We start from the raw sequence: 12468 nt of genomic DNA on the forward strand, positions 1-12468 counted from the left end.
AGGTAAAACGAGCTGATGCTAATCATTTGTTGTTTTGCAGACTACTGATAGCTGTATAACTTTTTGGTTGCAGCAACATCCACAAATATACAATATATAATAAAAATGTAGATCTTGTTAATGAGAGCAGAAGAAAGACAAAGAAATGGCATGCAATTAATCCAGAAAAAAATTGAAAACAGGGAAAAAATAATTGGCTGGGAGATTGATGTTATGTAAGAGTTTTGACGTAAGTTAAGGTTTAATGCTCTCTGCTCCTTATCTGCTGCCAGTATGGACACTGGCTTTTGGATCATCAGACAAACACCCACACAGACACACTCCCACACACACATGCTCAAACTGTTAATCAGCCTCAATTCATTCATCTAACAGAGCAGGTTTTTAATTTGGTGGCAGAATTACCGCTAACATGGTTTAACATGCCATGAATGCCATACAAAGGGAAACACGTATGAACACGTGCACTATAATACAAGCCAACTGAACTGATTTTCTGAAGATACAGTAGAAAGGGAGAGTGGAAGAAGTATTCAGATCATTTAAGTAAAAAAAGTCATAGTATAGTATGTCAAAAAGAATTTTTTGATAAATAAGTAGCTTGCCTGGTAGAGCTTTCGCCTCATGTACAGCAGCTCAGTCCTTGCCGCAGTGGCCGGTGGTTCAATTCCGACCTGCAGCCCTTTGCTGCATGTCATTCCCCCCTCTCTGTCTGAGCTGTCCCATCAAATGAAGGCCTAAAATGTCCAAAAAATCTTAAAAGTCATATATTATGCCGATAAAAGTCATAGTATAGTATGTCGAAAAAAGTTATAAAGTCATAGTATAGTATGTCGAAAAAGTGACAGTCATAGCAGAATATATTGAAAATTAACATAAAATTGTCATAGATGAAAGTGATCAAATGTGATAAAACAAAGTCATAGTATAGTATGTCAAAAAAGTCATGAAAAAATCATAAATAGTATGTCAAAGAAACTGGAAGAACATGCAAACTCCACACACAAGGCCAAGTCATAAAATGTATTTGTATAGTATATGAAAAAGGTGATTAAAAAGTCATAGCAGAGTATGTCGGAAAAAGTGATAAAAATGTCATAGTATAGTATGTCAAAAAAGGTATCGAACTAACTAACAACTTGCTGGTGCTAGTTGGGAAGTGCTAACCACTGAGCCGCTGTGCCTGGTGAAAACAGTTACACCATAGTATGTCGAAAAAAGCAATTAAAAAGTCCTAGCTTAGTAAAAAGGGATAATATATACTATAATAAAGTCATCCCCGGCCTGGGGATCGATAACCTGACTCTCCGCCAGATGGATCGCTTCGCATTTGCTCGGCATATCCATCTGGGAACTTTTGGGAAGGGGCGAAAATACTGGTTAGCTGATTGGAGAAACCATCTGTCTATCACCTATGTTGGTGATAGACGGGCCAAATCAACCAATCAGATCAACGAAGCGTATGAAAATACAACCACAAGCCCCTGCTGCTGCAGGCAAAGCATAGCTCGTTAGCTCAGCAAGGAAGCAACATGTCAGTAAAGGATATTTGCCGTTTGTGTAACGAGAATTTAGGAATAAAAGACACCATTTCAGGTTCCCAGTCCATATTCCAAAAGAAGGATCCAAGAGAAAAAATGCATTAGCGAGCGGCTAACAGAATTAGGGCTACCGCTGTCTGAAAATACTGGTTAGCTGATTGAATAAACCATCTGTCTATCACCACCTAACCCACCTCAAAACCAACGCTGATTTTGCCTGGTTGTTTGGCAAAATCTATCTCAAGATGCCAGACTGATCTGCGAGTGGAGAACTGGAGCTCACCAGATCAGGACGGTCTCACGAGGCTAGGGGATCGAACCAGGGGGTCGTAATCTGAAAATGGTCATAGTATAGTCTGTCGAAAATGGTCATAGTATGGTATGTCGTAAATAGTCATAGTATAGTATGTCAGAAAAGGTCATGGTCGGATTGGGGATTGAACCAAGGGTCAAACTCTGCAGTTCCTATTTGCTGGTATTATTTGCAGCATTGGTAACAATTGAGCCAACATGCCACCGAGGTAGCTATGTTGAAAACCGTTATAGTATGTCGAAAAAAGTCGAAAAAGTCATGCCTGGCCTGGGGATTGAACCAGGGGTCGGAATCTGAAGTTCTTCCTTGTTGATATTACAGTTTTTTTACGATCACTTTGCTACTAATTTCAGAACCTTGATGTCATTTTTCAAAACTCTAAACACAAAACTCAAAACGGTCATCACTTGTAACACAGACTGTCCAATGTTCAAAACATTGCATTGTGTATTCATATCTTTAAAGAAATCTTGCACTTGCACAATCATTGGTTCAAAAAAAAAATGTATTGTGAAATACCATTGAAACGTTACTTTAGATCACTCACACACAAGCTACCCATACTTTCACTGTCATCGTTCGTACAATCTTAAAATATTGAGGTACAAAATAGGTGATACCTGTTTCATTATGGTACTAGATGTAAATACATCCCTGTAAAAGTACTGCAGTAGTAGAGAGAATACTACAGACACAGTGGAGTCATTGACCATAACCTGAAATGTATTGATGAAAAAACAATACAGTACGATCACAACATAGGTTTATTTGAATCAAAGCAAAATAGTTAGCTACAAAATAGAAAAGAAAAGACAGTAGTACTGTAAAACATCAAATGCAGTGTTCCTCAACTTGCCTGTACTCTAAAAAGCTAAAGAAAGAAGTGATTACTGTACTTCTACATATTCATCAACTCTGTCTTGTGGATTTGGCCACAGGTTCTCATCTACATTGAAATTAGCCAAACTTCTTGGCATGGCGAACAATGTGGTATGAGTATATATGTATAAATATATATATATATATATATATATATATATATATATATATATATATATATATATATCATCAGTAACGAGTTGGCAGAATTGGACCAGCAATTCCAAGGGCCTGTGTCCATACTGTGCAGTACTGTCAATACTGTAAATAGTCTTAAAGGTGGTACATGGGAGCATAGAAACAGTGTCTGATAAACAGTAGTACATTGCAGTAAAGAAGGATGATGACATATTACATCCACAGATAATGTAGTCTAATTGGTTCATGCTCCACGCTAATTGGTGACAATGAATCTCGTTATTATAATATATATATAATTGAAAAAAGTGTTAGAGTTTTGAAAAATGTACATTTTGATCATTGGTTGTGAGTTTTGTGTCTAGAGTTTTGAAAAATGACATCAAGGTTCTGAAATTAGTGCCAAAGTGATTGTAAAAAACTGTAATTGGTGACAATGAATCTCGTTATCTTGAAACTTTCATGATCTAAACATGGAATATTGTTTGTCTGTTTCCGTACAACTATGCATTAAGAGTAATGCAACAGGTACTTATCATTTTGAGCAGTTGTATCAATTGATAGTTAGATAATTGTAATGCAATGAATAGATAATCATCTGAAATGTAATGTGTGATTTGCTTTTTGAAGTAGTAGTACTTTGATGTTAAGTTGTGTCATATTGAACAGGTGATCTTTGTTAAATGAACATATGATCTTAGGTTTATGTGTATTGTATCCAAACAATTGAAACAAATGTGTATTTTGATCATTGGTTGTGAGTTTTGTGTCTAGAGTTTTGAAAAATGATGTCAAGGTTCTGAAATTAGTGCCAAAGTGATTAAAAAACTGTATTTGCAGCATTGGTAACCATTGGGCCAACATGCCAGCAAATGTACTGTGTTGAAATCCCTTATATTATAGTATGTCATTAAAAGTCATAGTATAGTACGTTAAAAAAGTGATAAAAAAAAAAAGTCATAGTATAGTACAGGGCTATTCAATTACAAATTCTGTTGGGCCAGATTTTCTAACCGAGAAGGTTAGTTGGGCCAGTCATTTCAGCGGCGAAGCAGCTCGTAATGACAAATTTTAAAACCAACACAAACCAATTTATTGAAAAACATGTAAGGTTTATTCATTGTTTCTCTTTTAACTTTGGTCAGTTTGCACAGCAAAAGGTGCATAGAAAACAATAAAAGAGCTAACTGAACAGAATCTGAGGTAGCTCCTACTTTTTCCACTTACAAAAGAAAAGAAACTGATCTCCTCTCTGAGACCACAGAAACGCTCCAGTGCTTTGCCTTTGGACAGCCACCTCACGTCATTATGCAAAAGCAGGTCTTGGTGCTCAGCAGACATTTCTGAATAAGCGGTGTTGGAGGCTTGATGTGGAGCAAATCAAATTAATTGTAGCCATCACGCTGTCCATTGTCGTTTTGAGCACCCCGCTTAGTTTTGCGCACAACACCGCCTGATGCACAATGCAGTGTAAGGAGATCAACTGAGGTTCTACAGCGGACCAACGTGCTGCCAAACCATTCACTTTCCCTGTCATGGATGGAGCCCCATCTGTCACAAGCATGCACACACGCTTCATATCCAGACCATTGTCTTTAAAAAAAGCAGTTATTTTCCTAAAGACTATATCGCCAGTTGTGTGTCCTTCTAGCGGCAGTAGGCCGTCAAAAAAACGGACATATATGCACAACTGAGCAGTATGAGTTTTTTTCTGTGGACTCATCTACCGCTATAGACATAGTGTCAGCTTTCCTCAGGTCTCCTAACATCGTTTCATACACATCTGCAGCAAGAATTTCAACTCTCCGACTGTTGGAATCATCTGACAGGGGTACGTTTTTTATAGTACGTTTTAATTTTATCGTCATTTATCACCTCATCCACGATGGCCAGCATACAGTCCTTCACGGTTTCAGAGTCCGTGAATGGCCTTTTCTTTTTTTGCCAATATCCAGGAAACACGAAGGGATGCTACGGTAGCTCTATCTTGGGCTGTGAATGACCGCACCATGGTAACGCTGCTCCGGTTGTAAGATGCAATCAAACTCTGCACTTTTGCAGCCCTCTCTTGAGATCCCTCGGGAAAAAGTCTGGTGTTTCTCAACGTGGTGCCGCCGCAGATTGTAATCTTTAAGTACTGCAACGCACTCATTACAAATTAAACACATCGGTTTGGCATTTGGATGTGGCGGTAAAATAAACAAGTATTTGTCAATCCAGGCAGGGTTAAACTGACGCTTTTCATTGTCAATTTTACGTTTCAGTGTTGAGAAAGACATATTGATAGTAATGTAGGCTACTACTGGCACAGCACGCTCTGCATTGTTTACATGTTGGTAGTTTTGGCGGGACACAAAATTACCAATCCCACTACGGCCACGCCAAGACCCGCCCTACGAAGCAGCTCAATTGGTTGGGGTTAGGCATTTCACCTCGAGTGGTTAAGGTTAGGGTTAGGGGATTGGTCAGGGGATAGGACCTGTACATGGACACCTGGCCAATAGTAGTGTGTGAATGCTATTGAAGGGCGGGTCTTGGCGTGGCCATAGTGGGGGAAAAAAAATATCGCTGGCGGGACCCTATTTTCCCTTTTATACTGTCTATTGCGGGACCACGGGCTGGGCCACTCTGAGGTTGCTTCCGGGCCGCATGTGGCCCGCGGGCCGCCAAATGAATAGCCCTGGTATAGTATGTTAAAAAAAAGTCATAGTAAAGTATGCTGAAATAAATTTGAAAAAAGTCATAGTATAGAATGTTGAAAAAGTGATAAAAATGTCAGTATAGTATGTCGAACATTTTTCATAGTATGTCGATAAGAAATTGTAAAAACGTTTTAGTATAGTATGCCGAAAAAAGTCATGAAAAAGTAATTGTATAGTTTGTCTAAAAAGAGTCATAAAAAGTAATTGTATCGCATGTTGAATACATTTAATTATTAAATTAAAAGGTCATAGTATGATTTGTCGAAAAAGTCAAAGTATACAGTAGTATGTCAAAAAAAAGTCATACAAAAATCATAGTAAAAATGTATAGTTTAGTATGAAGAAAAAAGGTCATGTTATAGTATGTTGAAAAAAGTGATAAAAAAAAAATCATATTATAGTATATTGAATAAAGTCATAGTATAGTTTGTCGAAACCAGTCTGGAAGAACATGGACGGAAAAAGGCCCAGCCCGAACTGTGTCAGAGTCTGCAGTGCCTACTTACTGGTGATTGTTGGAGCCGTGCTCACCACTGACCCACAGTGCCACGATATAACGTCTGTTGAAAACAGTCATAGCATAGTATGTCGATAAAGTCATAAAAAAAGGCATACTACTAATAGTATGACGAAAAAAAGTCATAGTATAGTATGTTGTAAAAAGTGATAAAAAGAGTCTTAGTAAATATACTTCATGCTAACACCAGTGTGCTAACATCAGACTAACATGCATAACACAGTGGCAATGTTGACATACTCATGTTTACAATGTCCACTATCTTAGTTAGCATGCTAACATTTGCTAAATAGCAAGTGTAGCTGAGGTGTTGAATTCTATTGGTTTTCCAAGTATTTGGTCCTAAACGTGCTTAATATGTTGGTTTTATTGTTTATTTACATTAAATTTGTAATTGCTGCTAGCATGACTTAAACGTTACTTAAGTAACTTAAACGTAAGAAACTGTTAAAGGTGTCGTAGGTAGGATTGTGAAGATCCAGGACTTAGCCAAAAAATTTGAACATCGACAACTTCTCAGTCGCTCACCACTTTCTGCGAAAGCCAAAAACGGTCTCCTAAGCCCCTCCCCCCACAAGGGAGAATTAATGTGTACATGAGCATTGATTGACACCCAGTTAGATCCCCCCCCCCTGGTCCTGATTGGTGCATCTGGAGCGGTGGATTTTTATAACTCACACTCCAGGCTGTAGGTGGTGCCAGAGTTTGTTGTTTTTTGTAAATGACCTGCTTCATGTAGTTCTACTGGAACATAGGGTCAGTTTCAGAAAGTTGGTTTTATAAGGCTTACCTACTACACCTTAAGTATAAAAGTATTATCACCAAAACACACTTAATGTGTTAAAAAATATCAGCACCAATCATGCAGAATACCATCTTTCAGAGTGTTAACTTATATATGATATTATAAATTACAGGATTCCTGCATGTAACATTACACGTAAGCAGGATTTTAATTTTAATTTAATTTTGTAGCTGGTGGAGGTGGCTACTGTTTGGTGGTTTTCATCTCTGGGTGTTTTCTAAACTAATCATTTGTTTTGTATGTTAATGTGCAAGATTACTGTCAGATAAGTCTTAGTGAGGTAAAGTAAAATTTGCTGAATTGGAACCATAATGTAGCAGAAAATGTTAATGCCTTAAAAGTGCCTTAAAATTACAGTAGGCCTACAGTTCTTGAGTAAATGTAACCACTGGCTCACAGAGGAACTGTGGGGAGACATAGTTCTGTTTTCTGTCATCTTCTATTTCTGTTGGCCAACATGAAACCATCAATTTCTCTTCTTAGTTGTTGCGTGCTGTGTGAGAACAACTGTGCATACCCAGCATGCCAGTGGAATAATACTGCATTATGAAGTTTCCGTTTTGGAAAGCATATGCCTAGCATACTATTTGAACAATTATGTGCCATACAGCGAATTCCCAATTTCTCATATCCTACAAGAAGGCATGCAACTGAGCTCTTCATTTCTGCGGCCTTCAAAATGTGTGACTTTCTGTCTCACCTTCATCTGTCATCCTCACCGTCAGCTTTCCCACGGCTTAGAACATGTCACATCCTGATAGATACTCAATGGAGCAGAGTGCACACACACATCTCAACAGGCATGTAAACAGGGGCGAGCACATTGCGTCGATGCGTGCATGCCAGGCTGAGATTAAGTACATCCAGTTGCACAAGTATTGAAGCATAAACGCACATGTGCACGTGTAAATGCACGTGCACAAACAGGGAGAGATGCCAGCTCACACTGTTGATCAAAGTCGCTGTGATGTAATCAGTCTCAGAGCTTTGCGAGCATCCCTCATTAACTTTTACCAGAGGCTTTAATGAAAAACCACTGGAGGGAATCTCCGCTTTCTCTCCTTCTTTCCCTCCTCTTTCTCCTAATCTTTCCTTCTCATCTCCTTGTTCACTCCCTGCAGTATCTGCTCCCCCTCCTCCTCATTCATCTTCCACACTGTGCCTTCCCTCCCTCCCTCTGCCCCGGCGGCTGGCTTGACTTCCGCTGAGAGAGAGTAAATAGTTCCCATGGCTTATCTGACCGCTGGCAGGACGAATATGACACAAAGTGCGAGGCTCGGCTAATTAACACACAGCCTCCGTTCCACGGGTCAGAGGCCCCGGCGGGGAAAGTTAGGGCTTTAAGGTGACACCTCGAACACACTTTTGTCGTATTAATTATGGTCATGTGTGACACATGGTTGTGTGTCTACAGTCATTGGAGACGCAGCTATTACTCAAACACACATCTTTACTTGATTTTCTTGGTTTTTGCTTTTTCTGTCCGACACTCTTGGGGTCCAAGTTTGGGGTCCCCTGCTGGAGCTGCTCCCCCCGCGACCCGATACCGGATAAGCAGACGAAGATGGATGGATGTCCGACACTCTGGGAGGGAGGAAAACAAAGAGGAATAGAATGAAAACCGAGAGAGAAAGCATGTTTCTCTTGTTCTCTCTCTCTCTCTCTGCAGGCTGGCTTGTGTCCAGCTACTGTCCAGCCCCTCTGTAATGATGAAGGTGTGGCGTGTAAGCAACTTCCCTGTTGTGTAATCATCAAGAGGCTCTTGGGGGCTATAAGATCCCCAACCTCATCTGGTTTCTCAGAGCCTCCAGTCAGTTTTCTCCAAACACTCACACATACAGACTCACACACACACACACACACACACACACACACACACACACACACACACACACACACACACACACACACACAAACACAGAGGCGTGATATGGTCCGGGGTACTTAACAGTGCAGATTTCTCGTCGAGAAGCAATTGTCAAGACTTGGACTTTAGCCAAAAGAGGCATTGAAAACGGCTATACTTCTCGGACTGGATGCCCAATCACTCACAGGTAACACTTATTCTTTAAATAGATAGAAATCATTTATTGATTTTGGTTTGATTTGATAATATCTCAATTTCTATTTTGATTTGATAATACATCTTTTTTTCTCTAATTTAACTGTCTCAACATAATAACCATTTTTTTATTGGAAAAAGTTATTTTAAAATGTCAGTTTCCTTATCTTACTGATTGCCTGCTTTAAATTCTATTTGTTGTTATTTCTGTTATTAATAATGCATTCCCCCCCTGTGCACCAGACCATAACAGGATCAGTTTCAGTGACTTTTAAGATTTCTGTAGAGCTATTTAATAAAAAATTAAGCTGACACTTTTTCATAAATGTTCCAATAACTTATTTGAGTCATTAATACAAAATATATGTTTCTAAGGAACCCATTAAGCAGCCAGATTATTACAACTCCTTCATATGTATTTCATTACTGCCCAACTTCAAGAAAGTGTAATGTATTTTTGGTGTGATTAATTATCAAGTAGGACCGCTAATAAACACTGCAGCCAAGTAAAGATTACTCTGTGTTAATGTGTCCATAAAAGGCAGCTGCAATTTGAATTGCCTCTGTTTTGTTTAATTTCCAGCTGACCTCAGAATACTAAAAGGAGGGAAGTGGAATTGTGTGACGCAAGGGTACATCCAGTTCCATGATGGGGATCCCGAATGACCTCTCCCTTTTCAACTTCACCTCCTCCCCATATTCAACGACAGAGATCTATCTGAACACCTCTCTAGCCTCCTCTGCTCCCCCCTGCACAGACTGGCCTCCTGTCCCCATGACCACAGTCATCCCGATCATCTACAGCATCATCTGCGTGCTGGGAACCGTAGCCAACGCCCTGGCAGTGTGGGTGTTGGCGCATGCCAGTGCCTTAAGGAGAACTGTAGCTAACACTTTCATGCTGAACCTGTGTGTGTCTGACCTGCTGTTCCTGCTGTCTCTCCCGCTGTGGGCCGTCTACTACTCCCAGGGCTACAGCTGGCCCTTCGGCCTGGTTGCCTGCAAAGTCTGCGGCGCTCTCCACAACCTCAACCTCTACGCGTCTATCTTCTTCATCACATGCATGAGCGTGGACCGTTACCTGGCCATCGTGCGTCCACTCCGCTCCCAGAGTGCACGATACCCTAAACGGGCCCGGCTCACGTGCATCCTGGTGTGGGTGCTGGCGTGCGCTTGCTCGGCCCCCACTTTGTATCTGAGGGACACTTACCCCCTGGAGGGGCTGGGCGTGGTTGCCTGCGTGATTGACTACCCTGATCATACCTGGTATCTGACCCTGGTCTGGATGAAGATTGCTCTGGCCTTCCTGCTGCCCATGTTTGTCATCTCTTGTTGTTACTGGGCTATTGGTAGACATTTGTTGGCGGACACAGGGCTGGTAAGAATGCAGAATCCGTCGCAACGCACCAACATGACCTCCTTTAAATCACTGGAGCTAAAGGAAGGCTGCAGTAAACCAGAGAGACCACCGACCCCTTGTGTGTGCCCCAGCTCCAGCGGGAGCAGACCCCTGGAGCGGGTGTTGTGGACAGTAGCTGCTGTGGTCGTGGCCTTCTTCGTCTGCTGGTTCCCCTTTCACTGCGTGACTTTCTTGGACGCGCTGAAGAGCGACGGCTGGCGGGACAGCTGCAGGATGTACTGGACCATCCACACCCTCACCCCTCTGACCCTTTGCTTGGGCTTCTCCAACTCAGCCATCAACCCCGTGCTCTACTGCTTCGTCGGAAACCATTTCCGGGGCCGTCTCGGGGGGCTCTGCAAGGGCCTGTGTGCTTGTCTTGAGGCCCGTCGGGGAGATCACAGTCCGAACAGGGGCTCCTTCAGCACCAGGCTGAGCTCCTTCTCTCGAAAACTCAGTGACCTGAAGGACCTGGCGATTGTGGAGCCCTCTGGTCCTGCCTAACCAGCCCTTCAGAGGGGAGGCTTTTCCTTCCCTCCACTGGCTTCACAGCCCAAAGAGTGATGCCAACGTCAAGTGCCTGCTGAACTCCAATAAGCATGGATGTGTGTGAGACAGAGCTGTTACTAAAACTGACTAAGTCTATTTCCAGCTGAGCTCAATGCTGCCCTACAAAGAAAAAGTAACAAAAGAAAACATGAAGCTGAGGGAAAAAAAGGGTTAAAGTTTTGAGGCTGGATAGCCAAACTGTGTGACAAACAACTTTATACATTTCATGCCTTTAATGCTGCAGCAGGCAGCTCATTACAGCGAAAAAGCTCCAAGAATCCACTGTATGGACACAGTTAGCGACTAGCTAGTGATCATAGTGGAGCATTTAGCAGCTAAAGAGCCAGATATTTCCCTCACACAAAGCTGGGGGAAGATTGGACACGCATTCATCAGGTAGCCAGAAACATGACTCCATATGAAATAGAATGTTGCTCCATGACTTTTAATAGGGAAAATATTTTAACTAATAAATATCACTATGCAACTTCCCCAGCTGATTACTTACATTAAGACAATCATGTTTGGTATTACACTTTGTTGTGAAATTGCATGTTTAAATATGTGAATGATGCATTATCCTAATAAATATGGGCTAATTTGCATAGCTACATTTCCAAACAGAAACATTGGATAAAGCCAGGTTAATATTTTTTGTTTCATTTGGTTGACATAGGCCTATTAGAGTCAAATGTTTTTTTGTGAATTTAGGAGGAATCTATTGGCACGAGTAGAAAAAGGGTAACGTTACCTTAATGTGTATTTTGAATATTTGTTTCCCACTTGTCAAAAAGAAGACATGTTATCGAAGCAAATTAGCCCCCAAAAAATTTAAAAATAAGTTTATTTATTTGTAGTGTCTCCCCTTAAAAGGCAATGCTATGTAAGTTTGGTGTTTACAAAGTTCCCTCATGTGGCTAAAAAAGAATCATATACAGTAGGTTTAGGTGTGCAGGAAAGAATCTGTAGGCAGTTACAGCTAATCTGGCTAAGCTAGGCTAGTGTTATTTTAGCAGGACTCGTTTAGCTGCTGTTTCTTTCTGTTTTTTCATCATGGTTGGATTTGGCTTCTGCCTCATTTTTATGGAATGATAAACTTGTTTAAAAAGATGTTGGATGTTCATAATAGAGGTTTAATAGAGTACATTTAGCTATACCTAGGCTAGTTGTGGCTATCTTACAGCTAGCTTTGATTTAAGATGTTTTGTAGTTTTGTTTCAGTTTCTTCTGAAATTATACTAATTGCAAAATAATATTGTATATGGTTAAACAATTTTATATATCTCTACCGAATGTGTAATGTAATGACATTTGGCTTTGTAGATATATTATATGTAATCATGTAACTTTGTTTTATGGTATTATTCTGTAAAGACAGTTTAGGAAAATGACTGCATTTCTTTGACTGAATAAGAAATAAAGTGAACAATATTTCCCTAAACGTGCCACTTCTTTGTTTTGATTTAAATTCTCCAAAATATCTTCTACTGTCTGTCACTAAAAAAAGGACATTGTCGGGTTAATTTCAGTCCAATGCCACACATACACCGATTGTGTGAAACT

At 40.5% G+C, this 12468-nt stretch overlaps 1 protein-coding gene across 1 annotated transcript; it reads left to right on the forward strand.

Annotated features, from left to right (window-relative positions):
* Window positions 1-8103: 8103 nt before the first annotated feature.
* On the forward strand, window positions 8104-12312 carry agtr2 (angiotensin II receptor, type 2). The gene is made up of 3 exons (XM_028589606.1): window positions 8104-8240; window positions 8400-8949; window positions 9541-12312. Exon 3 carries the CDS (start codon window positions 9604-9606, stop codon window positions 10858-10860), a length of 1257 nt encoding a protein of 418 aa, XP_028445407.1. The 5' UTR covers window positions 8104-8240; window positions 8400-8949; window positions 9541-9603; the 3' UTR covers window positions 10861-12312.
* Window positions 12313-12468: the final 156 nt, after the last annotated feature.

This window comes from Perca flavescens, chromosome 10, assembly GCF_004354835.1.
Source record: "Perca flavescens isolate YP-PL-M2 chromosome 10, PFLA_1.0, whole genome shotgun sequence".
NCBI classification, from domain to species: Eukaryota; Metazoa; Chordata; class Actinopteri; order Perciformes; family Percidae; genus Perca; species Perca flavescens.

Coding starts and splice junctions, on each gene's coding strand:
- agtr2 (XM_028589606.1), top strand. CDS start 9,604: ATGATGGGGATCCCGAATGACCTCTCCCTTTTCAACTTCACCTCCTCC.